General features: G+C 51.8%; 4 protein-coding genes across 4 annotated transcripts; 1 reads left to right on the top strand and 3 right to left on the bottom strand.

Moving 5' to 3' along the window:
- Positions 1 to 12,394: 12,394 nt before the first annotated feature.
- On the top strand, positions 12,395 to 16,957 carry T069G_04012 (uncharacterized protein; the record flags this gene model as incomplete). The annotated part of the gene is made up of 3 exons (XM_056171222.1): positions 12,395 to 13,726; positions 13,817 to 14,321; positions 14,388 to 16,957. 3 exons carry the CDS (start codon positions 12,395 to 12,397, stop codon positions 16,955 to 16,957), a joined length of 4,407 nt encoding a protein of 1,468 aa, XP_056032114.1.
- A 454-nt stretch (positions 16,958 to 17,411) lies between these two features.
- Positions 17,412 to 20,894, bottom strand: T069G_04013 (uncharacterized protein; the record flags this gene model as incomplete). The annotated part of the gene is made up of 3 exons (XM_056171223.1): positions 17,412 to 20,002; positions 20,042 to 20,533; positions 20,606 to 20,894. 3 exons carry the CDS (start codon positions 20,892 to 20,894, stop codon positions 17,412 to 17,414), a joined length of 3,372 nt encoding a protein of 1,123 aa, XP_056032115.1.
- Positions 20,895 to 22,880: 1,986 nt separating this feature from the next.
- T069G_04014 (snf7 domain-containing protein) lies at positions 22,881 to 23,749 on the bottom strand (the record flags this gene model as incomplete). The annotated part of the gene is made up of 4 exons (XM_056171224.1): positions 22,881 to 22,963; positions 23,013 to 23,221; positions 23,298 to 23,502; positions 23,572 to 23,749. The coding sequence occupies 4 exons, from the start codon at positions 23,747 to 23,749 to the stop codon at positions 22,881 to 22,883; spliced, it is 675 nt and encodes a 224-aa protein (XP_056032116.1).
- A 1,285-nt stretch (positions 23,750 to 25,034) lies between these two features.
- T069G_04015 (anp1 domain-containing protein) lies at positions 25,035 to 26,551 on the bottom strand (the record flags this gene model as incomplete). The annotated part of the gene is made up of 6 exons (XM_056171225.1): positions 25,035 to 25,183; positions 25,249 to 25,383; positions 25,437 to 25,517; positions 25,579 to 25,626; positions 25,683 to 26,311; positions 26,379 to 26,551. 6 exons carry the CDS (start codon positions 26,549 to 26,551, stop codon positions 25,035 to 25,037), a joined length of 1,215 nt encoding a protein of 404 aa, XP_056032117.1.
- Positions 26,552 to 27,612: the final 1,061 nt, after the last annotated feature.

Below are 27,612 nucleotides of genomic sequence, written 5' to 3' on the forward strand. Positions count from 1 at the left end.
ACCAAGCTTCCCGCATTTGCAGGTGACCGAAACGGCGAATTGCTCATACGCCTCACGTGCGATGTATGAGTCTTGGGGTTACCGTATCATCGCCTCCCGCCGCCCCCAAACTGCATGTCTAAGACAAGGCAGCATAACCCGCGAGTGTGTGTGTGCTATTCTCAGCCAGAGAATCGCCGTGTTGGAGATGGTAGTGGTGGTGGTGTCCACAAACTAACGCGCAGGTACTCCTGTAGCCATGGGGTGGTGTAAGTATCTGTGGGTGGTACGAGGGACCCTTGGATGCTCAAGTTCTAGAGGTGTACAATCATTGGCGCAAAAAAACGAGGCTTTTCTCGCCAACTTGTTTGCAAGCAGCCTTTATCAATTAGACTGGGCCTCGGCACAATGTACAAGGTAATTGAGTCCGATTATTGGTACATGCCAATTCGGCTGGTGGCCTTCCGGGCACGGGAAGCATGTGAGATTTTGGATGCCGGCTGCCTCCGCGTGTTGTTCGGCGCAGATGCCTGTCCTCAGCCGACTTCTCGGGACGGTCCTGTTGGTGCCAGCTCTGGGGAGACCATGCCGTGGGAACAGCAAGTCGGGGCAAGAACACGACCAAGTCGGGCCAGACGCGGCCACCTTGTGAGGCCGCCTCGTGGCCTATGGAGACATGACGGGACGGGATACGCAGAGATGCGTTTGGTCCCAAGTTCAAGCAATGGTGGTTGCCGGCTAAAACGTGCTCCAACCCGCTGTGCAGCAACAGAACTCCGGAGTAGCTTTTTCTGCATGCCCGGCTGCAGTGCAATGGCTAAAACATGCTCCGTACCTATGCTGCAATCGAGAGGACCAGTCGCGTAGCGGGATTTTGAGACATGCAGCATCAAGTCCTCACGGCGCCCATCTCCAAACATGTGTGCTCCATGGCTCAATGGCCTACCCTGTTGGGACTTTACACTCGGCAGGTTTTCCCCTTCTTCTGTCTCGCAGCATCCTGCATTTCATTGCCTAAATGGGCCGTAAGGCTGAGGCTTGTTCTTCCACCTCGTCCCAATTAGGATGCATGCAGAGCCCATCTCGGGGCAGAGAATATGTAGAGAAGCTTCTCAGCCGTGGCACTGCATTCAATGTGGAACATGACATTTGTCGACAGATGGCCACCAACTTGGCAGGCTCTTTGTCCAAGTCGGGAAGTGGATCTTCCTTGATTGACCCCCTCTAAGATTTAAGTGCAATGACAATTGCGATGGCCCGATTCGCATCGTCACAGCTTGAGAAGCAAGCGAGATATACGACAGGCGCCTGCACATCAATCAGCCCTTTGGCTGGGAAGAAGAATTCCGGTTCTGGGAGGTGAAAAGGTCTGTGCAACCTGGAGGGACACTGCCATGCGCCTGGCAAGCCCATGGATGACGATGCTGACGGATCAATCAGTATGATTTGAGTGCATCATAGCTACATCGCCCCGTGACGGCGGCTAACGAGGCATTACAGAAATACTCCCTCGTCACAGCCTGCGTGGAGCCGAGTGAGATGTGGGAAACAGGAACGCTGTTGAATCCACGATGACCCTTGTGGCTCAGCACTTAAGAGAAGGGCAGGCTGTTTTTGTGGCTCTGCGCTGCTTGTGATCCACATTTCGCTCGGCTCTTGTGGTTGGTCGTATCGTATGAGCATGGATGGGCATGGAGTACCATGCACCGTCGCACTCGCTCTCTATGTTGCCCACATAATGCGTAGAAACGAGCAGATTGGTAAAATGAGTAGGTACTGGGTACGGCTCCCAGGCTCTACGACTGAGTCCTCCTTGTCGATTAGCTTCAGGAGCGCTGACCACAGAGCGTCACTCGGTCGCATCGCGGCTCCCTTCATCACCAGAAGAACAGTAGAGATCATCGTCCGTAGAGCAGTTCCCAGGGAATTATCGCGGTAGTATGACGTGCTGCCTTTGGAGCCATGGTCGTCCTAGCGCCCTGGCGCATCCGATTCTGCCGTCATCTGACACTCCCATCTGGACAGAAACCTGGCTGGTCTGGTCTGGAGAGAGGCGGCGGCTTGGGACCGTGGTAATTGAGAGATGAGATTTTCCGACTCCATCTGGCGTCTAGTGCATCAAACGTCTCACGGCAAACCTGGGCGCAGGGTTCTTTTCGCCGATTTCTTTTCTTCCTATTTGCCGCCTGATTTGCAAGGTCAAAACAAGCCTGCACGGGAAGCACATCTCCGTCTGCTGATGCTGACGACCGACGACTGCGGCCGCATGGCGGGGCCGCGATTCCATCGTAGGGACCGGCTTGACGGAAAGGGCGCAGGAAGCCATTTAGATGCTGAGAGATGGTACTGTTTGGGGAAGAAAAACATCATGGCATACAGCACCGCAGGCCGGATTAGGGCTCGTAAATGGACCAGTCTGAAGCTGAAGCTGATATTCCATGAAGTTGGTAAGCGAGGGTGAGAATTGGGCAGCTAATACTGAAGAAAGAACTACTACGGAGTCCCTAACACCAGATTGGGAAGGGTGGTTGTGATAGTGAAGCGTGCCTTCCAGGGACAGTAGCCAGCTAGAAGGAGCCAACCTTGAAGGGCGCGCGCCTTCTCCTACAGTGCTCGGTAATTACTAGGTAGTGCAGGCAAGAAGATACGATACTACTAGTTGAGGTATTGATGGAATCTCGGCAGCTGCAATGCTCCGTGTTTCCAACGCTACTTCCATTCAATACTCGACTGTATAGCCGGCGACTCAAGCATCGTCGTAATCGGCGCAGCGCAGCGTATTGTTGCGTGTACAGGTTAGGAGATAGGAGAGGTCGGGCTTAGCCAAGCCTCATATCTGGAATTCCTCTGCAGTAGTAAATACAATCGTCGATATCTGTATTCTACTAATTAATTGATCCGCAGTGGTGTATTTACTACCTGTGCAGGTGTCCAGCCTTGTCGGATTATACATTGTACTCGTCGGCGTTTGACGTTGATCTGAACTGCCTGACTTCTCAATATCTCATGATCTGCCCGTATCCTCCGTACCTGCCTCGGCATTATCTGGGGACATCGGACATCGCCAGGCCGCGGAATCGGGACCGCCTAGATTGCGGCTTGCATACATCACATTGTACATCACAACCACCATGAATGGCGCATATCGATCCCAAAAGGAATCAACTCCTGGGATCTCGGTTCGTTCAAGGCCCCGTGCCCGTACTGCCACAGCGGAATTCCCTAGGGCTATAGATGCACTATTGATGAGGTGATGGATGCGATGCTGTGCAGCAAACAAACAACTGGAAACGATTCCGCTGGTGTGGAATCGTGACATCACAGCGCCAAAAGGGCATTCAGGCAGCATCTCAGCGCTCCCGAAGCCCCAACCCCACTGTGTCGGCTCCCCGTTCCCTTCTTCCGCCGGTCCGCCACTTCGCTGCATCAATTCCACACCGAGACGCTCGCCGCATATTTGGAATTTCAAATGCAAGCACGGTAAAATATTCTCTCTGCTTGCTTTGCTCTGCTCTGATGTCTTTTGCCTCATATCGCGCCGTCCGCTTTTCGACTAATTTGCCCCGATGCAGAAAGAGCCGTCTGTCTGCATCTGCTGGCGCAAAAACCCCCCAAGGCTAACGCATCGCGCCGTCCTGCCCGTGATGCTGATGTTCGCTGCCGCTGCCGGTTACCTCAAGGATGCTGATGATGCTGATGATGCTCGTGGCCCCTTGCAGTGTGCAGCGTCTAGCGGGCAATAGTGTCGACATCTCCAGAACAGGTACGACTTGCAACGACGCAGTCATGGACTGGACACACGGCGAGCTGACACGCCGCACACCTCCCCCCTCCCCCCCAGTTCAGCCTTGCTGCAGGTCAACTTTGAGGCCCCCAAAGGGCTTCTCTTCCCACGCCCCCAGTCAAAGGCCAATGACCCGTGCGCTGGGTGACTCTTCGAGGCCTCGAAGCCCTGCCCGTCCTACCTGCTAAACCTTGCCTGCCCAAGACACCCCATACGAGTACGCATACACACGAGTAGAACTTGGTGGTTTGTTTACAGTGCTGCTTGTACTCATACGAGTGCCTTTGGGTGCTGCGCCTTTGAGAGCGTTTGCTTCTCTGAATCCCGTCCCTTTCTAGACATGCTCGCCGGTGGGAACTGCTCCGAGGACCGCCACACTCACACTCCCTTTTCCGCAGCGGACCCTGCCAGCCATTTTGCAGCCACGACGCCTTAGGTTGTGCTCTAGCCATGGCCCTTTGCAGTCACCTGTCAAGATGATTGAAGGCTCGCCCTCTTCCGTGGGTTCGCTTTCGGGGCGCCATGGTTCGTCCGCTACTGGCTGATCCGCCGGGTTGGCATCACATCACTGGTGCCTTGCACCTTGCAGCCCGTTTCTGCACTCTGCATTCTGCACAATGCAGTCTGCAAGTCTGCTGCATTCTGCCGATACCACCACTCGACTGCACAGAACATTCCATCTCGACGGGCCAGAACATACATGAATCCCGCCAGCTTCGAACAGATGCCGTCCCTTTTTGGCACCTGTGTTTCTGGGCCACGGTACTTGGTTTGTTCTACTGGGTAGCAGCGCGACTCATTGTACTCCCGAGAACCCTGTTTCCGGTGCTGACCGGGTCCTGCATGGCTCGCTGCCCACTCCAATGCTTACAAGCCCAAGCACAAGCACCTCGCAGACTTGTTTCTTTCGTTTGTTTTGTCCGCCTTGCCTCGCGCTCCACCAGCCAGCCCTCCCGCAATCCACGCGGTCCAGTGACGAGGGTTTGGGACCGGCCCATGTAGACCCTTGCTCCCCAGAAGCGTCCGATGGGCTTGAGTGTGGGGGCGTGCTTGTATCACTCTTGTCCGCTCCCATCCTAGCCCATGCACGCCTCTCGGCCCTGTCTGTTCCTTTTTCGAGTCGACAATCCAGTACAAGCAGAGCCCTTGTCCTGCACACGCCTCTGTCCTGGACATGCTCCTACCTAGTACCAGAATGCTCTACCGTACACTACCGATCACTCTTGTACCTGGACCTTGTCACCTTGTCTCCCGGCTCCCGCTCGTTGTCGACTCTAGGCTACGATGCAGAGCTATAAGGCTGCGATGCCTCGTCTCTCTTCACCCTACCTACATCCACATCCACAGTCACAATCCCATCTCCTACCATAGCCATCCGGCAGTTTCCTTTAGAGATCGGTTTCCTTGCCTAGTTTCCTATTCCTATTTTGGTCCTTGTCTGTTCTTTCATCTGTCCTACTCCTTTCCCTTAGCATTGCTCGTCTTATAAAGAGCTATCCCGCCATCTTGGAGACCAACCGCTTTCTGTCGAGGCATCAACTCCCACCAACACATAACAACAAACAAACAAACAAAGCAACCTCTTCCCCGACCAACACATATACAGCACCCCTACACTTCAACAACACAACACTTGTTGGCCCACGATACAGACCCGGAGACGTCAGCCGGCTTCACTTTCTACATCACCTTCGCATGAAGCCATCTCCAATTCGTCAACCAACACTCTACTCCCCTGCTCCCAAACCAACTTGAATCATCATGTGCTATCAACTTGTTGAGCTCTACTCGGCTTGCCGATGCCTCTACTACCAACACGCCATTGACCGCTGTGCGGCATACGGAAGACCAGGCCACAACATCGAGCAGCGCACAATCTACGTCGGTTATGCCTGCAGTGCACACACCGGCCATAGTGCTCATCACGCACACGACTTTTCCTACTCAGATTCGGGCTACGGTAGCGGCCACTCCAGCCGCAAAAGCTACCGATGATGGGTTTTGTCTTCGGTAGCGGGCCCTCTGGCATGGCGCTTCCCGCGGCTGCTTCGCTTCGAGCTGGACGACTGGATCTCATTTCTCTACTCTGCCAATCCGTCGTCCATTCTCCTCATGCTCGTCCGCGAGGCACGCCAAAGCGCCTCGTCCAATCGCTCTCACACAAATTCACCTTCACCTTGACCAGACATGTCAACATCCTCCTCGCCCCGTCCCCTTCTCCTCACTTCCTCAACCTACATCACGACGTTACTGAAGACACGGAAAATGAGACAATGACGACCTTTCTCCCTCATCGGAGTCTGTTCCGACGATTTTTACGATGCGCCACAGCGATGACTCCACTTCTTTCCCGGCGTCATATCTTGGTTTGGCCATAAGCGACTTATGCGAAATGAAGCGCCGAGTACATCACTTTCTCACCTACGACTTGCGATAACCCTGTTTCTGATCGATCGCGATCCTCTCCATTGTTTTGAGTTTCGTTTTGCATAGCATCCGGGATTGGGACCTTTCATTTGTCCTGTTTTTTATTGGGGGGCTTTGGGTACGATAATGAGAGATACGGCTGCTCACAGGCAAGCGGATTGCTTCCTTTTTTTGCTTTTTACTTTTTCAATCTCTTTCCTTTTTTGTTTTTTTTGCTTCTCGGATCGCCGCAAGGCAACCCCGAATGAAACATTGTCCACTTTTCTTGGGTCTTTGGGCCAACTGGATTGGCCTCGGAATACACGGCATGGCATGGCAATTAGACTACCTCATCTCGCCCACTCTGGTTTACATCTTTTGTTACCCTTTCCTTTTCTTCTTTTGCTTTTTTTCATGTTTGGGATCTGGGTTTATATTTTTTTTTTTTTTTGGACGGATTATATTGGGCTTTGGGATCTTCTGTTCGTGAAAGAAGGGCCACGTCATGCGCCTGGTGTTGCATACGTTTGTCATTCGGTAATGTCTTATTTGGGCTTGCTTTTTTATTGACTCTGCTTTTGGCCTTTGGCCACGCGTGCACTGCGGTGGACGGATATGATCTCTGCTCAAACAGCCATTGTTTTTCTTTCTCTTCTTTTTTCTTTTTTGTTTCGTTGTTTTGCATTTCTTTCCAAGCAGCTTTGTCTTGCTCTTTTCCCTAGTTGTACTATCACCAGTTGATTAGATGAGTTGCGCTGGGCGCAATGTCTCGGTGACACCGGTGGCCGGCACCACCCATCTCTTAGTCATACATAGCCAGCATCAGGATGCTGCCAATCAATAGAACAAAAGTCTTTTGATAATCATTTCTTGTGTCTATTTGTGATTTGTTGTGTATTTTCTTTCTTTTTCTTCTTGTTTCCTTTTCTCTTTGAAACATGGACTCCGAACTATCACCTAGTATATGGGTTTCGATGGGGCGGCTTCGGCGTTCAAGCTCTAACGGGCTATTGTGTACCGAAAGTGCCGTATTAGAAAGCCGATCTTTCTTTCCAATTCTTCACATGCTTAATAAAATCTTGACAGAATGCCGCAGCGGCATACTTGCTACATCCAATTTGAAATTTCTTTTCTCCATTGTCTGGATAGAACACTCCACCAAAGCTTTGCTTGCAACTAGATTACAGGGATAAGGCCCAGATGTGATGCCCGCCAAACAGCCCCGCTACACCATGTAATTTCACTTCCCTTTGAGTCTTGTCTGTCTCACAACCCTTTTTTACTACTAATTTCTCTCTCATTTTTTCTCTAGTAAATTCCCTGTTCAGTCGAGTTTCCCGTTAGAGAGAGGGGGTGGAGTGGGAACTACAGTATTACTCGTACTATGGTGGGTTCTTTTTGTTTTCCTTCTGTATATTTCTTAGGGGAGTGTAAGATGAGAAAAAAAAAAAAAGTTGCCCGGCCGTTTGTTCAAATTTCAGCCAACCTTTTGCGTTTAAGCGAGATGGAGGGGGGCCGCCGCTATCGTACGCCCGTTCGCCGCTAAGCAAAGCGTGGGATAATCCGCGATTGCGGCAAGCGGAAAGAGGACGGAATTGCGTTGCGAACTACTACTACGACTAATACTACGCATATTACAGTATATTACCATCAATGATTATCTGGAGGGGTGTTTGAATTAATCCTTGAAAAAAGGTAGGTTTCGGGATGAGTGATGAAGTCAGCACTGACCGAGCGTTTGATGTCGTCGGGGGCGCAGTATGCTTGGATTATTAGGTACTTAACCTTGTTTCTCATTTTGTGTGAGTGTGTGGTTTGGGTTGAAAGACGAAAAGACAAAACAATGAGACAAAGCGGGAAAAGCTGAGGCTGGAGCTGGGTGAGCTATATTTAGAGAAACATTCTGGTGGCTTTCGCTGCCGAACCGAACTCGGCGAGGGGTTTTGCCTAATCGGGCGAGGCGTGGCGCGTGGTTGGCCAGGGGGGGTTTAAAAGCAAAAAGAAGAGGGAAGGGGCGGCTGCGCGCTTGACGGGATCGAAGGAAAGAAGAAAGACGCAAAACAGAAAGAACAAAAAACGTGGCATGCTAAGCAGAAAAGGGGTGGGACGAAAAAGAGCTTATTCGTGTGAAAATTGAATAAGTTTCTTTATTTAGAAATCTTTTTCATCTGACACTTGCGGCAGTCGGCCCTGCTTCTCGCGTCTAATATTCAATCAAATCGTTTTGTTGTTAATTTTCCGCGCTGCGGGTGATGTCTAATTCATGCCTACCAAGTCGGGCGAGATGGATGCGATTCAGAGATGAGAGCAGGGCCCGAATAGGAAATTGTTACCTCCCGTCTTATGTGTACTTTGCTCGACACAGGATCGAAAGGGGAGGGGGCCGCTCATTGCTCATTTGTTGCGGTGCGCTACGAATTTGCTTGATTGGTTCCGGGGAGCTGGGATAGGGAGGGTAGGCGTGAGATTTGGCTCTTTTGGCAGCCCAGCGGGAGGGAGGGAGGGAGGGAGGGGAGGGGTTGCAAGACACGCATGGGAGATGCATGATGGGATGATGCTTGTACATGAGATGGCAGACATGGAGGTTGCAACGCTGGCCGGCCCTTTTTTCCCCCCTTCCCAGTCGCACGAAAAAGCAACTTTGTACGAAGGGCCAGGGCGGACTTTGACAGGCGCGTCTGTGCTAGGCGCCTTGGCGCGGGCGATCGAACGGAACGGGGGCGAGATGATGATGACAAGATGCGCCGTATGCGCGGGCGCGCCTGTTTTGCCCAAGCAAGGCAACGTTGATTCTTAGCCTGGTCCTAATTTTATCTGATGGGACGAGTAGTTTGAAACGCGGTTCGCTATGCTATGCTTTTTGGTGGACATGACAATGACTGAGCTGCGGCTAACTTGACTCAACAGCTTTGGTGGGCTGAGCCGAAACGGGTAACCCACTGGGCTGATGCCCGCACACACATGACCGGAGTGCCTTGGCTTGGGAACCGGGGACGGGGAACCTTGCAGAAATGCTGGGGGTCTTTTTTCCCCGTTCTGCTGGGGTTTGCTTGTTCCTCGTAGAAACAAACATCCATGCCCCCGACTTACAGTACCTGGTAGGTAGCAGATACCCGAGGTTGGGTACCTGCTTTGGTGGTATTCAAGGCAACACTGCGCGAACAATCCTTGTACAGGGTACCATCGACGAACGGGTGCCCCCTTGTAAGGCTGCCTGTCGTGTGAGGCTCTTCGCGGAAAGCAAATGCCCACTGCGCGGCAACTTCCAAGCGGTCGCGTGGTAGTATCGTATTTGCCAGTATACCTTACGGAGTGCAGGCAGCGGCACATGCGGCCAAGTCACTCGCTTCCATGCTTGTCCGGCGACCCTTCGTTCCGTGCACCTTAATTCCTAAGGCTTAGGACTCTCGCCGGGAATCCTTTGCACACACACGCGCATCACGATGTCTCAAACCGTTCACGGAATACGTACCCGAGGTCCTACCCTCGGCCAAGAAGAGGCTTAGCTAATAGGTAGTCACCGGTTCATCTTGTCGTCATTCATGGCAGGACATTGGCCTTTGGAGCCTGGTGGTCTAGGCAGAAACCCGCGGTATTCCGCACACAAGCAGGGCGTAGGACTGTTGGAGTCATTGCGGGCAGTTAGTCATGCGTCGAAAGGAATATTCTCGACTCTTGCCTCTCTTTTTTTTTCTCGCTTTGGGATGCATACTGTATCTTCACGCAGCTTACAAGTACGTACTGATGTGGCAGCATTCGGCAGCGCTGCCCCGGGAGGATCGCGGGCTGCATGCTGAGAGGGAGGGGGAAAGGCGGCACAAGTGTCTCGATTTGGATGGAGCTGGTTGGAAGGGCTCTGGTGCCTGGCGAACTGCTGCTGGAGGTCAGAAAATGATCGGCATTAGGGTGTTTTGTGCGATGCCCGGCAACCCTTTTTTTTCCCATGGACCTTCTTCCTCTCCCATTTCGCCGAGCGACCCCCAAAAGCCACATCCTCGTTATTTTTCCACCCTTCACGTAAGACCGGCATGGCTAAAAAAAGACAACACGATGATGATGCCCAAAAGGACGATGGAGGAGAGAGCAAAGTCCTTGGCTGTGATGGTGTAGCACCGATCTTGTCGTATCGCAACAGACAATACGAGGGGAAGGATCGCGGAGGGCGGAAGCGTTGAGGGAGGGGCGTGTCCTGTTTTCGCTGGGGATTTCAGCTGAGATGTGCAGCGTTGCGTGAGGCGCTCGCTACACAAAGCTGCACGGCCGTGCAGAATGTGTCAACCCGTTAATAAGGATAAGGCTGATGGATGACTGGTGGTGCTACCTGACTGCATCTGGATGTCAGTATACGGAGTACAGGTGGGCAGGTATAGGTACATGCCTCGGCCCTACCAACTTGTACGGGCGTGTGCGCAGCAGCTGTGACACACAGGAACAGCGCCGACTGAATTTTGTTGAGATGGCTCCTGCTCGAAGCAGGGCGTAGATGCAGGTGTTGGATTGCGAACTCGTACTTGAAATAAAACAACCGGATATGAGCGAAGGCCGACAGGGCAATGCAATAATCAAGGTAGTGGCCGAAAGGAACTTTGAGCAGCTAGCGTTAATGGGTAAGGTAATGTAAAGGAGATGCCAGAAGGAGTTGGACGTTACAACATCCAAGGACCATACTGAGGTAGGACTGAGGTGAGTGAATGGGCTTCGGTCAGTTTCAAGAGCCTGGCCGGTAATACCGAGTGGTTGGATTTGCAGGGACGTGCACATATATTGAACGGTAGATGAGCCTTGATCAATTTTACTGTGTTTGTCTTGTGGAAGTTCTCAATAGGTAGGTACTCTGAGAGAACCGACTTATCTCCAGCGTGCTCAACCAATAAGGGGATGGGTGAATGAGTTGCCCCTGGGAGAAGCACTTACCTGGTTGCAATTTCAACGACACATCAAAAACATGTAGCCTAAATGCAACAAAGGTCTAGTGGATAGAGTAGTATAGCGTTCTAGTTGTTTGGAATCACCCAGCTCTGGTTTTAGGTGCCTTGCCCGGCTTCCCCCAGGCATAATGCCACCACTCGTAGGGGCAAATAAGTGCAACAAGTTGAACAGTTGCCGTAAATTTGGGACTGACACTTGAGTCGTTGGGGGTTTCTAAGCTGTCCACTGGTATTTGCCACGTCTAGTTTGCCTCTATCCATGTCAACTCTAATTCGTACGGATACTCGGTATGCTTACAGTATGTTTACCCAAAGCGGGCATATTATGATTCATGTGCTCCTAGTGAGGCGACTTTCACCAAGCATCTCGCAGTATTGATGCGCCCTTTAATGAAGACCCGCATCACTGCTACTCTGCTTCTGCCGCCTCGATTATGAGCGGCCCCTTTTGTCCCCTACCATCTTCTCCCGTGTGTATGCCTGAATGAGCTAGCAGCTGACTGACTATGTACAGTTTGTTTCCGGGTTCCGACTCCTTCATCTGTGCCCAAAGAAGAAATAGATAAGGGGAGGGACAGAGAGATAGGTACCTTTTGCCTTGGCAATAGTAGAGGGAGACACACGGAGCCGGAGAATATGTACATTCGTACTCGTACAGCACCATCACACACTTCCAACCTGAAGTTATAGGCAAGGTACGGAGTACTTGTAATTGTAAACCAGGGACTCTGGGGGAAGGCGCGTCCCAACACTCGCCAGCCGTTGCCAAGCTGTCATCGACGGCAACAAAAACAAAAGCTGATTTTGACAGGCGGTGGGAAACTCAGCCTCACCACAGAATTCCATTCATCACCAACCTCATTATTATCCTCTCCTCGCCACGGCATCCCTATCTCCTCATCCCTGTGCTATCTTGAGCTGTATTTTTAGACGCAGAGCATTTATGCCACTCGCACGCTCGGAGACTTCATGGTTTCACAGCTTCGCCTGCCCTCTTATGCCGAAAGGCCACCAGGGCCTCTTCCTCCGGCACTTGTTCTAGCCAGCATTTATCCCGCTTACTTATAGATAGCGACTTTGACCAACGGTTTGAGGCCCGTCGGAACCGACCCGACCTTTGGAGTAACCCCCCGCCAAAGCCCCTTTTCACTCGACACTCCTGCATACTCGAGACACGCCTCTCGACCAACCTGTGTATGTCCTGCAAGCACGGGGTAGAACCGGCCAGGTGGCAATGCTCTTGACGTTGTCCCACAGCACCCAGGTCTAGCAGCCCCGTCTCCATCATCAGACTGACATGGAGGCCGGGGACTTCGATCAGACACCGGCACCAAGCTGCCGCCCCTCTCTCACTACTCTCAGGCCGGACCAAGACGACACGGCAACTGAAGATACCGGTTTCTCCGCCACCAGGGCTGCTGCGTCCAGACACCATTTGTCAAAGCCCTCGACCAGCAACCTTGCCCTTGTTGACAGAGACTTGCCCGCACCGCCAGTCGTCAGCAGATCTCCCCCACTCAAAACGCCCTCCCGGTCCTCCAAGTCAGAGCTTGAGAATCGAGACTCTTCCGCTGTCAGAAATGCAGCCGCGCTTCCCCGGCAAATCTCCCCTGTCCATTTTTCAGAAAAGATGGCCTACTCGTCCCCAATACGGCTTCTCGACCGAGAGTGTGCCAACAACCCTCTGCACAGAGGCGATACACATGCTCAAGTACACCACCCTGGATTGCTGGATGGTGCCGATTTCTGCGACAATGAGATCCAATCACCAGGATCTCAGAGTTTTATCTCGTCAACACAACCATCATCCCCAGTATCCAATGAATCCATGATGAGCGGTGAGATGCATCGCGTGCTGTCCAGTGGGGATCTTTCAGTCACCGAAGTGACAGTGCCAGTCCATCGGCACAAGGGTCACAGCATAGCCGTCAAGGTTCGCCCTGCTTTCTCATACTACCCTACATATTCCCCTGCGCTCTTGGGAGACCAGCGTGGCTTAGATTATAGTCACTCTGCCAACAAAGCCCAGCCATTCGACCCTCTGGCTGACATCACTGCAACTGTACCGAGTGACATTGATGACTTAGATGCTGCTATCTCGAGAGATAAACGGCGTGATGGTGATAATGAAATGGAAGATGATCAGGGGTTGTCATCTCCAACTTCAAAGTTCCGTGCCTTTGGGCCTGAGTTGCCTCCTCAAAAGGATGACTATCATCATCACAGTCACAAATCAAAGGTCAGCCCATATTCCGGAGCGGCAGATGATAGAACTATGGCCCAACATCTTGTTGAAACAACTCAATTCTCTCCCATGAACAGTGAGTCTGGGCGACGTGCACTCACAGAAGATGGTTCATTTCCCGACCACGCCAACCCAGAGAGAAACTTGCCGAAAAGGACTATGAGAGAGTTTGAAACAATGCCGTCGTATAGCGTCAAAGGACTCCAATTTCGGAACGAGGTTGAGCAACAGATCATCAGAGGCAAAATCCCGGACGAAGGCAGGCAAGGTGCTGATCCTCAGCATCGTCTCATCTACTCCCCCATCCCTGTTTCCAAAATTCGTCCCATGTTCACAAATGAGCCCTCATCAAGCGGGCACGAAAGCCGTTCTTCGACATTCAAGGTCAGGCCCGTTCAAGAAGCCGCTGGTTCTACGGCTTCTCAGGACAAGTCATATTTCCAGAGGGAATCGGGTCAATCTCTTCACTCTTAGGACGGAAATTTGCAGAGACAGGCATCCGAAGGCTCATCCGCGCGAACGCACTCTCTTGGCTCGACATTGGATTATAAGCGTACTGCCCAGTGGCTACGCGAAATTCTCAAGTATCCAGAGACTTATACCTCCAAGTTTACAGAGTTACCCCCAAGGAGCAAGATGAGAAGGCCTTCTTCAGCATCGCAACGGCGGCAGTCAGAGGCAGCTTTATCAAACGCTCTCCCATCCCGCCGTATGACGGGCTTATCGTCGCAATCTGGAAGATCCGAGCCCAAGATCGATCCATTGTTGTTTCAGCGTGCCGTCAATGATCTTGAAAAACTCATGAATGAGGCTATCGCACTGGCCTCCGAGGTGGTGCAACGCCCCGACACTCCTTCATGTCCCAAAATTCACCAGCCGTGCGTCACTTTGCACGCTCGCTGTCACAGTGTCCCTGGTGGTCAAGACGGGGCCTCTCAGGATGACGACACATCAGGTCGCCGCACCCACGAGAGTTCGAGTAAATTCAATGGCGTTGAAATCCAAAACGAGAGCCAACAGGCGAGGCTGCCATACCAACATGCAGATACATATACCGGTGCCCCTGAGCGTCCACGACTGAATGAAATCCTGCAGAGTTACTCCAGTGAGCGTAATGATGCGACTGCTAGAGAATTCCCTACACAGAAGGAAACGCCCCCTCAGACTGCGGCTGAGGCATCCTTCAGTGTTCCGGGGAGAAGATCCAGCATCAATGGGGGAAGCTATGCCGCGCCGGGCTCTCGCAAAACTTCAAACAGAACGCCCAAGTTGAATCGCAAGAAACCATACAACGACCTAACAAGAGGAACAAAGGATGTTACCGCCTCGCAAAGCAAACCACATCAAAGCAAATCAGCACCAAGGGGCTCACACGCAAGACATGCTTCACACGAGTCTGGAGAGGATGCTCCCAATCGCGAAGTTGCTGGTCGCCGAACATACACCGACCGTGGTATCAGTCTCCGTCGTCGATCTCATGTAAGCCTACGGGGCGCACAAGGGTTCAGCTTAGCCAAGTCACGCAAACGACAACCAACTGCCAGAGACTGGTCACCAGTCCGCAAGAGATTCGTCGCAACGGTGGCTTGTATCAGCACTGCCTTGATCGGTATGATTTTGGGCATTTACGCAGGTTTGGTTCCTTCTATTCAGTACTACATCATCGACCAGTCTCATGCTACCGTTCACGGCAACACGGGTTGCTTCCTGGGTTTGGCGATCCCAACCTTCTTCCTGTGGCCACTTCCCTTGCTGCACGGGCGGAAGCCATATATCATGACAAGCCTTGTCCTTGCCATGCCTCTTCTATTCCCTCAGGCCCTCGCAGTCAATACACAGAGGCTGACCAACCCAGGGACATGGAGAGCCATGCTCCTCGCATCGCGAACGCTTATGGGAGGCTCACTTGGTTTTGCCAGTATGAATTTCCACTCTATACTGATGGATTTATTCGGCGCTTCGCTCATGAGCACAAACCCTCATGGAGAAGTTGTTGACCACTATGACGCAAGGCGGCATGGTGGTGGCATGGGAGTTTGGTTGGGCATTTGGACATGGTGTTGGATTGGGTCTCTCGGTATCGGCTTCCTTGTTGGTGCCTGTGTCATTGACAAGTACCCACCAACCTGGGGATTTTATATCAGCATCATCATGATTGCTGTTGTACTTATTCTCAATGTCCTCTGTCCCGAGGTCCGCCGATCTGCTTTCAGACGATCGGTAGCGGAAGTGAGAACTGGGGGTGATATTTCACGCCGCGTAGCCCGAGGCGAGGTTATGATGCACAGGGTCAAGACTGGTCCCAAGTGGTGGGGGCAGGAGGTCTATCACGGCATTCTCCTAACATTAGAAATGCTTCGCCAGCCTGGCTTCCTGATCCTCGCCGTCTACGCGGCATGGATCTACGCACAAGTGGTTTTGACCATTGTATTACTAGGATCGCTGGCATCCAAATTTTACAAACTTCGATCTCCCAACGTGGGTTTGCTCGTTGGGAGCGTCGCTCTTGGGGCCATCCTGGCGATTCCCTTTCAAAAAGCCAGCTTCTTTTCAAGGTCCCGCCAAGCACAGCTCGACTCAAACAAGGCAACGATGGAAAGAAAGATTGCGTGGTCATCTCATCTTGTTCGGCGTACTATCTTTACTATTCTGCTGCCGTTGGGAGGGGTGTGCTATGCCTCAGTATCATCCGGACCACCAATGCATATTGGTGTACCAACGATTTTTGCATTTTGCATAGGACTCTTGTCATGCCTCGCTATTGCAGAATGCAATGGCCTGGTGATGGAGTGTTTTGATACTTCTGATCTGTCACCCGGAATGACAGGGCGTCAACGCAGCAAGTCGGGCAAGGCTGAAAAACGAACAAACTACTCTTCTTTCCCGAGAGTGACTGCTGGTTTTGCAGCTATTCATACTCTGGCATTCATCTTTGCTGCGGGTGCCAGTGCCCTTGGCGGTCTGGTCACCAGGACACTAGGTCAGCAAGTAGCTACCGGAGTCGTGGCGGGTATTCTGTTCATACTCACCATCATGCTGCTGTTAATCTTGGCTCGGTTTACAAATGTCCAAATCGTACCAAATTCCAAGATGGCGGAAATGGATCGGCTGATTGAGGCTCGTCGGAGATCAACCATACGGCGTGCCTCTATGCCTGATGATCACCAGGCCGTGATAGAGGAAGAAAAGGCATGGCGACCTGCTATGCTTGGAAACCCCATTGGCAAAATAAGAAGAATGAATGTCTTTGAACTTGGAAGCAAATCGCGGTGGCAAGAGATCCGCAAGAAGAATAAGCTGGTCGACGAAAATGCCCATCTGAATCAAGCCGCGTGGAATCAGGGGCTGGAGGCTCTGGATGACAAACTAAGCGATATCCAGAGTGATGTGGAAGATTTCTTCGGTCTGGGGAGCGTAAAGAAGCGAAACTCAAGGCGTCTGCGCCCTTCAGATGAGACCAGCGATTCGGCACGGGACATTGAGATGACAAACTTGGGAAATCAGGCATCTGGGTCAAGGCCATCCCTGAAGCGCTTCGTCGAGAGAGAATGCGTCATGAGTCAGACAGTCACAGAGGAGAATGAGGGCTTGGATGATCATCGAAGGAACCGTTGAAGTTCTTGTTGGTAGCGACGGGGGTTGGTTGGAAAGCACAAGTGAGGAGGCAAAGACGTTTGAAACATGAAATACCTAAGATAACCGCTCGTAATATACATTGCGCATTGCTCCCTCTTTTAATAAAACAACCTTTAAAAAAAGCTATATGACACTGTAAGTCGCTATAGTTGACGTGTCTAGTCCTCCTTGCGCTGTGATTTTTAATGTACATGATGCTCGATGTGTAGAAAGGAAATATTAGCTAAAAGTAAACAGACGTGTACTTTTTAATCAGACGTCATAATAAGCATAACACGGGGGGTAATTGTCAGATAACAGAAAGGAAAATAGAGAAAACAGAAAACATCATCATGAGCCCAATTGTCACCGTCTCTCCTTTTTATACATCCAAACAGGAGATCTCTCTTCCATCCACACACATCATACAACATTCAAAGGCAAGAAACATCGCTCACTGAGCAATCAAGAACAAATCATCTCCACGCCTGGTAGGAGTCAGCCGAGGCTTCCACACCGGCGTCGCAGGCAACTCAGTAGGCTCCTGAGGCGGCGGCGGCATCCTCGGCGAGGAGAGGTCGGCGCCCTGGCGGAGCCACTTGCTCTGGGCGGAGGAAGAGGCGCCGCTGGGCGGGGGCACGGGGATGGCCATGTTGGCGGCGCGGGAGGTGCCGAGGCGTTTGGCGAGGAGGGATGAGGTCTGTGAGTCGGCAGAGTGGGCGCTCGTAGTTGTTGCCATGGAGTTGCCGGTGAGGGGGGCGGTTGGGGGGAGGGCGTCTGGGTAGTATGATGGGGCGAGGGGTTGGAGGTGAAGGTTTTGTTGCTGTGGTCGCCTTTGCTGCTGTTGCGGCTGTTGAGGTTGAGGTTGCGGCTGTTGAGGTCGTTGGCTTGGCTGTTGCTGCCTTTGCTGTATCTGCTGAAGTTGCTGTAGATGCTGCGAAACGGGCCGGGCGGCGGGCTGCTGGACAAAAGGGGGCTGATGGTTGCGCGGGTGGTGATGCGGGTATCTATTCGGCTGGGGGGGATGGGGAAGATTGTATGTTGAAGGGCCCTGGTTGTTGTACTCTGGGAGGCGAGTTTGATATGGGTAGCCGGAAGAGTCGATGTTGGGCCTGTAGGCGGTTGGGTGGGGAGGGAGGCGATAGGGGATGGAGCTGTTGTTGGACGGCCGCCTTTGGTGAGTTTGCGCAGGATACTGCTGTTGCTGTTGCTGCTGCTGCTGAGAGGGGTAAGGCCGTGAAGAGGAGCCCGGTTGAGATGCTGGACCAGCTTGCTGAGGTGCTTGATTGCGCGGGCCCTGGTAGTATCTCTCGTCCGACTTGAACGCCGAACCTTCTCCTCGCATCATGGGGGAGCCGGTTCTGATGGCACCAGGAGATTCCATAGCGCGAGGTCCCATAAACTTCTTTCCTTGGTTCTTCGGCATGTTGCCATCCGAGGACATGGTGCCGGCAGCAAGTGGTGCTCCAAAGCTCGGGCTTGGTTGCGCAGGACGATCACCCATGGCAGCAGGCTTAGCATATCCCGTGGCAACGGCTACGCTCTTAGTAGCAGCCGCATCAGAGTTCGAATTCCCTGAGTAAGGCATTGCAGCACCCGCACCCAGGCTAGCTGGAATCTTGGGGTATTGAGTTGGTGACTGACCCCTTCTGGGCCGTAGAGACCGCGGGGACTCAACCACGGGCGAAAGATTACTTGGCTGCTCCAACGGAGGAGGGGATCTCAGATCAGTGTCATCTGTAGAGGTTGAGATAGTCGTTATGCCACTATCAGTGGACGTGATTCGGGGACGAGTCAATGATCGCGTCGAAGACCGGCGGTTGGTTAACGAACGACGGGGGTAATTGCCGCTATTGCCATTGCTGGAGAAAAGAGGTCGTGGGGCATATGGCTGCAGGTCCTGCTCCTGGGTCTCTTCGTCTGAAGAAAGCGACGGCTCGACGGCTCTGATAGTCTGCTCAGGTGGCATGGAGATGCCTAGAGCACCCTGTCTGGTTTCTTCAGCAGCCTTGGATGCCTCGCCTGCTCTGTTATCCCTTCGCTGGCTTGCAGCTTTTACAAGTGCCAGAGCACCGGCAGCACCAGTAGCCAGCCCCAGACCAGCGACCAATTTGGGCGCCGCAGACTTGGGGGCGGCAGTCAATGGGCTGATGGATGCCTCAAGCTCTGCAATCTCTTGAGCTCGTGCCGGGTCGCCAAGCCTCCAGTTACCACTCCTGTCCGCAACATAGTAAGGAGCCGCCTTGTGCGGGTCAGCCGAAGGTGGCCTCCAAATCTGGCCACCCGGTGAAAGCGACGACCTGCCATCTTCTTCAAACTCCGTGGTTGAGCTATCGTGTCTGGTAATTGAGGTAATTGAGCTATCGTGTCTCGTAACGACAGGGACAAACGGCTTAAGGTTTCCTGTCTTGGGGATGATGAGCTTCAACGGCGAAGGCGACTGAGGCTTGCCTGGAGGGGTAAGATTCCGCGGTCGAATAGATGGCTCGGGCATTGCCGGTTGACGCATTGCAGGTCGTATCATGGGCTTCGTGAAAGGTTGCGCCTTGGGTTGAGCCGCGAGCTTTGGTGATGAGGACGCGGCGATTGCTCCGCTCATTATCGCCCCTGATACTGCACCGGTTGCCGCCGCTCCCATGATTGCTGCAGCACCGAAATGGGAGTCTCCATCTCGACTGGGCAGTGATACCTCTAATCTCGGGGGTCCCTGATTCATAACCGGTTTGGCTGGAAGTAGCTTAGACAAAGGCCTCGCAGAAGTCGGTGTCGTTGCGCGAGTTACGTCTCTTGTGTTAGCAGGCGATATCGCCAACCCAATTGCACTGGGCCTCCAGCTCGCCCTATTATACCACGATTTTGTCGGACCGGGCATTGGGCCTGGATCGAGGGGCGCTCGAAGTTGGTTGGCGATCCAAGAGTCTGTGCCTCCACCACCATGAGGACCCTTTTCTGCATTAGAATTCCACGAGTCCCTCAGGGGTCGTCCTCCTTTTCTCATCTTTCTCCCGAATCGAGACCTCCTCTTGCGAAGGCATCGACAGAAAACTGCGATACCAAACCCTATGCATCCTACGCCGACTATACATCCAATTGCAATTCCAGCTACTTGTCCTGTGCTGAGGGACACTGAAGCCTTCTTTTCTCCTTGCCCACCAAGTACTCCATCGGGAACATTCGTGGTAGTACTAGTCTCAGTTGCGGACGTGCTGGTCTCGGTGAATGTTGGAGCCACAGGATCAGTCGTAAGGATCTCGGCAGGAGACGTCGTCGATGACTTGCGTGAAGTCGACGATGGTTTAGTTGTAGGCTTGGTAGTAGGTCCCCTCGTAGATCCAGTCCTAGAAGGTCTAGAGCTAGAGAACGACGTGGGATCTGTAACGAGAGTCGTTGGAAGAGAGAGGGAAGATGGTAGCGTCTGGCTTGGAATTGCCGTTGGGATCGAAGGCGTGTGGCTCGTCTTTGTCTCCGGTGGGAATGTAATTGGTCCGGTGCCAAACAGCGGCACAGCCAGGGTGGCTGTGATGACAGAGTGAGTAGGCTGGACGGCACCAGGCTGGCCATAACACATGAAAAATGCTTTGTCAATCACCGCGTCTATTCATCTGTTAGCCTCGAAATCTCATCCCCTCTCGGCGATTCCTAGCCTACCGCTTGCAACCTGCTTAGAACAAGCGCCTGCCGCCCTCTCAACTGCAAGGCACTGAACCGCGGCCTCTCCGATTGTGAATCCATATGCTCCGATGCGTGGGCAAAGCGCCGCCAATGTTCTCGCTGGGCGGTCTGCATAGCTGATATTAAGGAATGAGTTGAAGCACTGAGCCGCACAGCTCGGAATGAAGGAATCAATGTCTCCCGATGAATTCAGGGGTGCTGCTGTCACGGTGTAAATGAGTGTAATTAATAGGAGTAGCACATAAGAAGGAAGCCTTCTAGACATTCTATCAGAAAACATCTATTGGAGTCAAGCAGAAATTAGCATCGAAGCGAGACATGTGTGCGTGTGGACTATTGTCATGGTGTCTTCCATAGCAATCGACTTGTAGTAACACAGAGCACACCCGGGTATTCGACAACCCCATCGTGGCAAATAATATCGTCTTCATAAAGCCGGCGGAACTGACCTAAAGAAAAACCCGGTATTATGAAAGAGACGACCAGCATCTCAGCATGACTCGACACAGTGAAAACCAGTATAGAAGAAATATAACGAAGGTGTGTTTCTCGCTCTAAAACAGGTATGTCGTACAAAAAGGAAACCGAACTGAAACGAAACCGGAGACGAGAGCAGAAAAAAACAAAGGAGACGGAGAACAAAAAGAAAAAAGATAAAAGGAAAATAGAGTCGTTGGTAGAACGAAAGAGAGAGATCTGCCGGGGAAGAGAGGGAAGACAAAACAAACTTCGGGGGGAGGGAGTCCATGATAGAACTACCATCTCCATGAAACAAGAAACACGCGCCAAAGCAGCCACCGCCCCAAAGCAAAAATCGTCTTCCCTGCCAAAAGAAGCTGCATCTTGGCCCGCGATCCGCTGGAAAAAAGCAGATCAAATCAAACCGCCATCACAGCCGCCCGTCGTCCTGCACGTCCAACGAACCCATGTCCCGCCCTCTTTTTTCCTGGCTCTTCTGCATTTCCCGATTCTGTTTCTCGTCAGCGGGAAACAACCTTCTTTTGCTCATCGCCACTGTCCTCGCGCAATCTCCAGCTCACGATGCATCTGGTGCCGGGCGCTTGACTGCATATTCAGCCCTTGTCGTCCAATAGACTGGCAGATGCAAGGATGGCTGATCGTTGGCGCCTATGCAAGCGCGCCGGCTTGGTTGGCGCTTGGAGCTTCCCGGGGCGGAGAGTCACGTGCGGCGCATCGGATCCAGCCCAATCAGCGGCGTAACTTGGTGATGCTCTTCAAGGGCGGAATTGTATCGTTGATGCTGGTCCAATCACCGAACAACAACGCTGTCTGGTGTTGTTTCAACATTGCCAGCTGCTGCATCTTTTTTACCAAGAAAGAATTCTGGTCTTTTCCATCTCTGACTAGTAATTAACAGTCTAGCATGATCATAAACTTAAGGTATTTCAAGTACGTCATAACTCAGCATATACCAAGATAAGTACACATTTCGCTGTTAGTCGGCCATCGAGAATGGAGACATCGAAATAGCGGCAATCTCCAGCTGAATCCTGCCAACTCAGCCCTTTAAAGTCATCATTTCCGTTTTAATGTTTCTCACAAGCACCTAGCCCACGAGGACTATCGGGCCGGCTGCCTAATCAGATCAATCTACATCACCTCGCCATATGTAACCGCCATGCTTATGTGATTCCGCAGATACGGGGTACATCGGCGCCAAATGAAATCTACTAGTTCCCCTTTTATATGATGACTTGATCTTAACCGAAATGTCAATATGTAGAGATGTATGATAAAGGTTAATCGTAGAGGCAACTGACTCCATCAAAGGCGGAGCACGTCTTATAGTAGATAACAGAATATTATTCTCTTTAGATTCCATCCTTAGGCTGACTTCTAATTCTCTACCAAAAACAACTCGGCAAAACTTCAACTACCTGGAGGTAACACCTCCCCTTGTACAAGAAAGCCTTGAGATGTCATCCCTGTAATGAGCCTTGCACGGCCTAAGAGGATATTTCGCTTCACTTGTCTCGGGACTGCCCACCACCAGAGGGAGAAAAAACATACCCTCAAAAACGCCAACGCCTAGGAAACACAAGTTGGGTTGAAAGGGAGATGAAGAAAGAAACCCAGTGAATGAGATCTGTGTGGATTAGACGACAAATTTGCCCATTGCACTTGGGATAAAGTGAAGTGGCCGCATCCACAGTAAATCAATACATCGTCAATTCTAGCCGCGGAATGCCCGTACTGTGAGAGTTCTGCATGCATGTAATTAGCAGAGACCTCACATAGCCATCTCGGCCTGCAATTTCCGAAGCTCGGCTTCCTCGTCATCCTCCTCGATGGCCACCTTCTTGCTAGATACGGCTTTGGGAATGTCAGCGCTGTCTTTGCAAGCTCGGACAGGTATACTTACGCTCAGCATGCGATGGCGTGGGCAACTTATGGACTGCATCTGTCAGAGGCACGTTGCCTGTGCTCAACATTTGCTCATCAACCTGCTCTTGTTGCAGATCCGCCAACTCTCTCTCCAGCTCGTCGTCGTCAACCCCCTCGCCAATCGTGTTGGTTGTAATTACGTTGACAATTTCTTCGCTAAGCGCATTCTGTTCATTAATTTTATCCCTGTATCTTTGTCAGTTCATCGTGTCCAAGGGGGCGGTGAAATCGAAATATGAAAGAGGGCGGCAAGGCCACGTACATGATGGCATCCACCTTCTCCGGTGTCAAGCCTTGGTGGATATCCTTGATGGCTGCTGATGACTTCTCCAACACTGCCAAGGTTTCGCGGTTGATATTCGCTGACTCCATGGCGTTGATCTGCTGTTCGAGCGTTGTAATCTGCGCAATCGTCTTATCTAGCGTGCCCTCTGCCATCTTCTTGCGCCGTAAGGCGCCCTTGGCCACTGTTTCCATCCTTGTCAACACTACTACCCCGCTGCATCCGAATGTCTCGCAGTTTTTCATCTACGTACCTGTCTTGTTTGTGTTGACATTCTTCCTGGCAATTGCTTCCTGCTCCTCTATCTGGTTCTGGATGTGCCGCTCTCGTTTCTGCAGCATGTCAAGCTGCGACCGCAAGGCGAGGATGGCATTCTTGGCCGAATCCTTCTTCTTCTGAGAGGCGGCGCCGCCTCCAAACCAGCCCCACATGTTTGCGTATGAAGATGAACTTCGAGATCCGATCCTAAGAGAGAGATGCGGCGATTAAGTAGATTCGATGGACTCGATGAGGGCGGTTCCAAGGAGCGAGAATGACGGTGTGATGCCGCAACCGAAGCAGCAGGCTCTTGATGGTGGGGGTCGGCCTAAAGTCGTCGTGGTCCAGGTTAGCAAGAGAGGCGCAACAGCGACTAGGCAGCAATCCCAGCCTCGGTCGGCCCAGGATAACGCACCTCGTGGGAGTTGTTATGCACGCAGCGCCGTAAGAATCGTCGGGATGCGCAGCCAGTCGCAGGCGGCTGATGGGATGCACTCGTCCAGGTTGTACGTGTGCTGCTATGACGGCACCCAACCACCGAGCCGGAGGGTTTAGCCGAGACTCTCCCGCGCGTCATGTGCTGGCGTGCTCCTTATCTCGGCGAAGTGCGAAGTAACTCCGTACCTACTGCTAGTACCTTACAAGTACAGGCCGGGCGTTGGTCGGCTGACCAGACCGTTTAGAACGAGTGACCCTGGCAGATAGCAGCCAAAATACAGGGAGGCCTGAAACACTGACCATCACAGGGGGATTCTAATGGATGTCAATGGAAGGCACATGCTGCTTTTTGACAGTCATGTTACGCGAATATGACTTGCTCTCTCAGAGAATATACCCAAGAGAATCTAATCGTTGAATGGTATATTTGAGTTAATAGACGAAAGGTTATTGTGCCAAAAAGGCCATCCAAGCCCAAGGTATCAATACTTTGTACTCAAGTCTTGGAGGAGAAATTCAAAAGCCTGTCGGCCGTGTGAATGATATGCCATGCCTACTCTAAACTCCCAAAAACACAAACATACAAAAACTGTTCCAGCCTGCCATTGCCATTTGCTCCCGCCTTTACACAAGTAGCGATCTCCATTCCAGTAGCTCCAATATACGCAACGCAAGTAGCCAGAATCTAGTACCACAGCGGAAAAGCTATACTCGCCGATTCACTTTCCAGGCTCGACCCAAACATGCGCAAGCCTTCCCAGACAAATACCATCATTATTAAGAGTGCGAACTGGCATAGCAACAATGCAACAGAACGCACTCACCGCCATCCGGTTGTCGACATATCCCGTATCAATATCAAGGCTGGTCGTATCTAAAACGTGAACCGGTCCGCGAGAAGTGTAACATCATTAGTCTTCGTACAAGTATTGGCCCATGTTGCCATTATAACAATCCGAATTATTGCAGAATATGGGACACGTGAAGTGAAAATTAGTTCTTCAGGGTTGCGTGTCGAGTTTACGCATTGCCGCCCTTTTCTTCAGTGTCGATATGCCAAACAACGTAATTGGGGAGACCATAGACTTCATAGCCAGCACGCTTGGCCATTTTGGCGAATCCTTCAGTTTCGGCTTGGTTCTCGAAAGCGTAGCAGGGAAAGTTGATGCCTAGAGAGAAACAATTTTGTTAGCTGTTGCCTGCTTCATCAGCAGGGTAGTATTTATGGGCATACCGGAGCGGTGCACGTCTGCCTTGACAAGAATGTTGACACCACCAATACCGTCGAGCTCCAGCTCTACATCTTTATTCTCGCGCCAGTCGCCCATTCTCGCCATGTAGGTTCTGCCAGTGTCATATTGCTTATAGCCTGCCGTTCTGGTAAGCGCTATTCAATCAAACGTCTTGTGAGGGGCTACGTACCTTCGGCGAGAACGACATCCTTGTCTAGGCTATTCGCCAGCTTGCGGCCCTGATCAGTCTCGACCCAAGAGTTATAATCGACTATTTGTTCGGTAAGCGACCGCACTTGCATATGTTCTGTCCACGGTTGGATATCACTTACATCGGCCCTCAATATCCACACCGTCGCGGTAGCGGTGGAACCAAATGTCTTGGCATCGGAGATTAGCAACAGTCTTTCGTCGTTCATCAGATCTTATTCCTTACTTGGAACCAGAATATCTCGGTCGTGAGCAATAAAGTCCTCCAAAATTCCTGTAGGGCTGTCCACAATGTCTACATCACGCCAGTAAACCCAAGAGTGTTCGGGTTTCAGAGCAGTATAGAGAAGGTAGTTCCTAGCCCTGCCCATGGCCTTCCGTCGGGGACCTTGAGCCTCAAATGAGTGTCTCTCTTCAACGTTTTGGCTAAGCTTGAAATGAAAATCTTTCTCAATGACCGTTGCGCTGTTGAAGGGAATCTGATCGGGTCGCTTCTGGATGCGGTCGAGTTCGGAAGCAAGAACGGCGAGGGTGTCGTCTGTAGAATCTGACACAAGGAACGCCAGGTCAATTAGCCGATGGGGATATGTCAGTTCCGCGAGGAGCTCGAAATATTTTGACAGATAGGGCGCGGCATCTTTCAACGGCGTCAAGATGAGTATCCTCTCTTCCTTGGCGATGGCCTGCTTGGTCGAGTTGACGGGGTTGAGGTCGACGTGCTCAATTGTGCTCGAATTGACTTCGATAGGGGCATGGTGGTTGAAGATGACCGGTGTCTGCAAATGCCCATTCCATCTGTTGTGCTCATTCGGTGACATTTCCATGGGTGGCTTAGCCGGACCCCAGCAATAGAAGCTATGTGGCATCATGGATGGTCAGTTCCATGCGCGTAAGGAGCGAAAACCAGTATGCGGCTGCTTACCTCTGCATCTCCGACGCCGAGCTAGACACGCCACGCCATAGCAGCAGGATGATTCCTGTAACTCCCACCAGCAGTATAAATCGTGTCCGCGTCACGGCATTCCACAATGCCCTGGTCGGAGGGATCTGCGCCCTCGCCGATTTCCAGCTCAATCCACCCTTGGGGAGCAACATGATGATATGTCAAGGCGCGCCTCGGTTTCCAGAAGTTACCGTTGCAATTGGCGCCTAGGAAACGAGACTTGTCGAATGTCGCTCAAGCGATGGCAGCGTTTCGGGGATGACACGGAAGGATTCGAGACGGTAGACGGGCTTACGGAACACGGGCCAAGAAAAGGAAGAAGAAGACTTTGAAACGAGAGTGGAGGCGGCACTTGGATCAGGCCAACGATAACAGAACAGCAAGACACAGAGCCGACGTGGTAATGAGAGGCTGCCGGACAAAATGGCGTCCAACGAAGGAGGGAAGGGGGAGCAGTCGAGATAGGGTGTTCCGTACCTATCTTAGCGTATCAGAGTGTACAGTACCCATTGGAGTGTTGCTGTCCTGTTGAAAAGTTTAACCGTTGGGCAGTGCAGAACAACCTGATACATGTGGGATACTTTCATGTGCTGGCCGCGGCCAGCGGAAAAGTGGCTCCTGCTGGTACCAATGATGTTGCGCTTTAGCGACACCCGACTTGAAGACTTGAATTTGACCCAATTGAATTGATCCTTGTGTCAATCGAGACGCGCTAGTCAGGAGGTCACTGCGGGAAGCATCCATACGAAGTACATGGCCATAATGTTACCCTGCAGAAAAATACGAGTTACGGTGCAGAAGATGTGGTGATGCTGGGTATTGTTTTAAGGTTGTTTATTGACAAACAGATAAGCCTAATTGCATCATCCGCTTTCTTCATTTTGAAGTCTGGTGATGGCGCGATAAGGGAGGAAAAAAGTGAAGAGGTGCCCTCAAGAGAATAAAGAGACGATTAAAAAAAAAAAAAAGGACCGAGGTGGTGGCAATCTCAACTCATTTAAGCACCTTAGGTAACCAAAAAGTGGTCTGGATTCGGCTGCGGAATACCGCACCGGTAATCTCAACAGGGAGCAAATCGGATGAGAATGGGGAACCACATAGGCAAGTTTATTCATGATCATCTTGCCTAGTTTAGAAATCTCGACGTTTTAGTTGGCTGTCTTTCCTTTTGGCGCGGACTTTAAAGTCTTACCACAGCACATTCGCTGCTGGT

The sequence above is a fragment of the Trichoderma breve genome, chromosome 2 (assembly GCF_028502605.1).
Source record: "Trichoderma breve strain T069 chromosome 2, whole genome shotgun sequence".
Taxonomy (NCBI): Eukaryota; Fungi; Ascomycota; class Sordariomycetes; order Hypocreales; family Hypocreaceae; genus Trichoderma; species Trichoderma breve.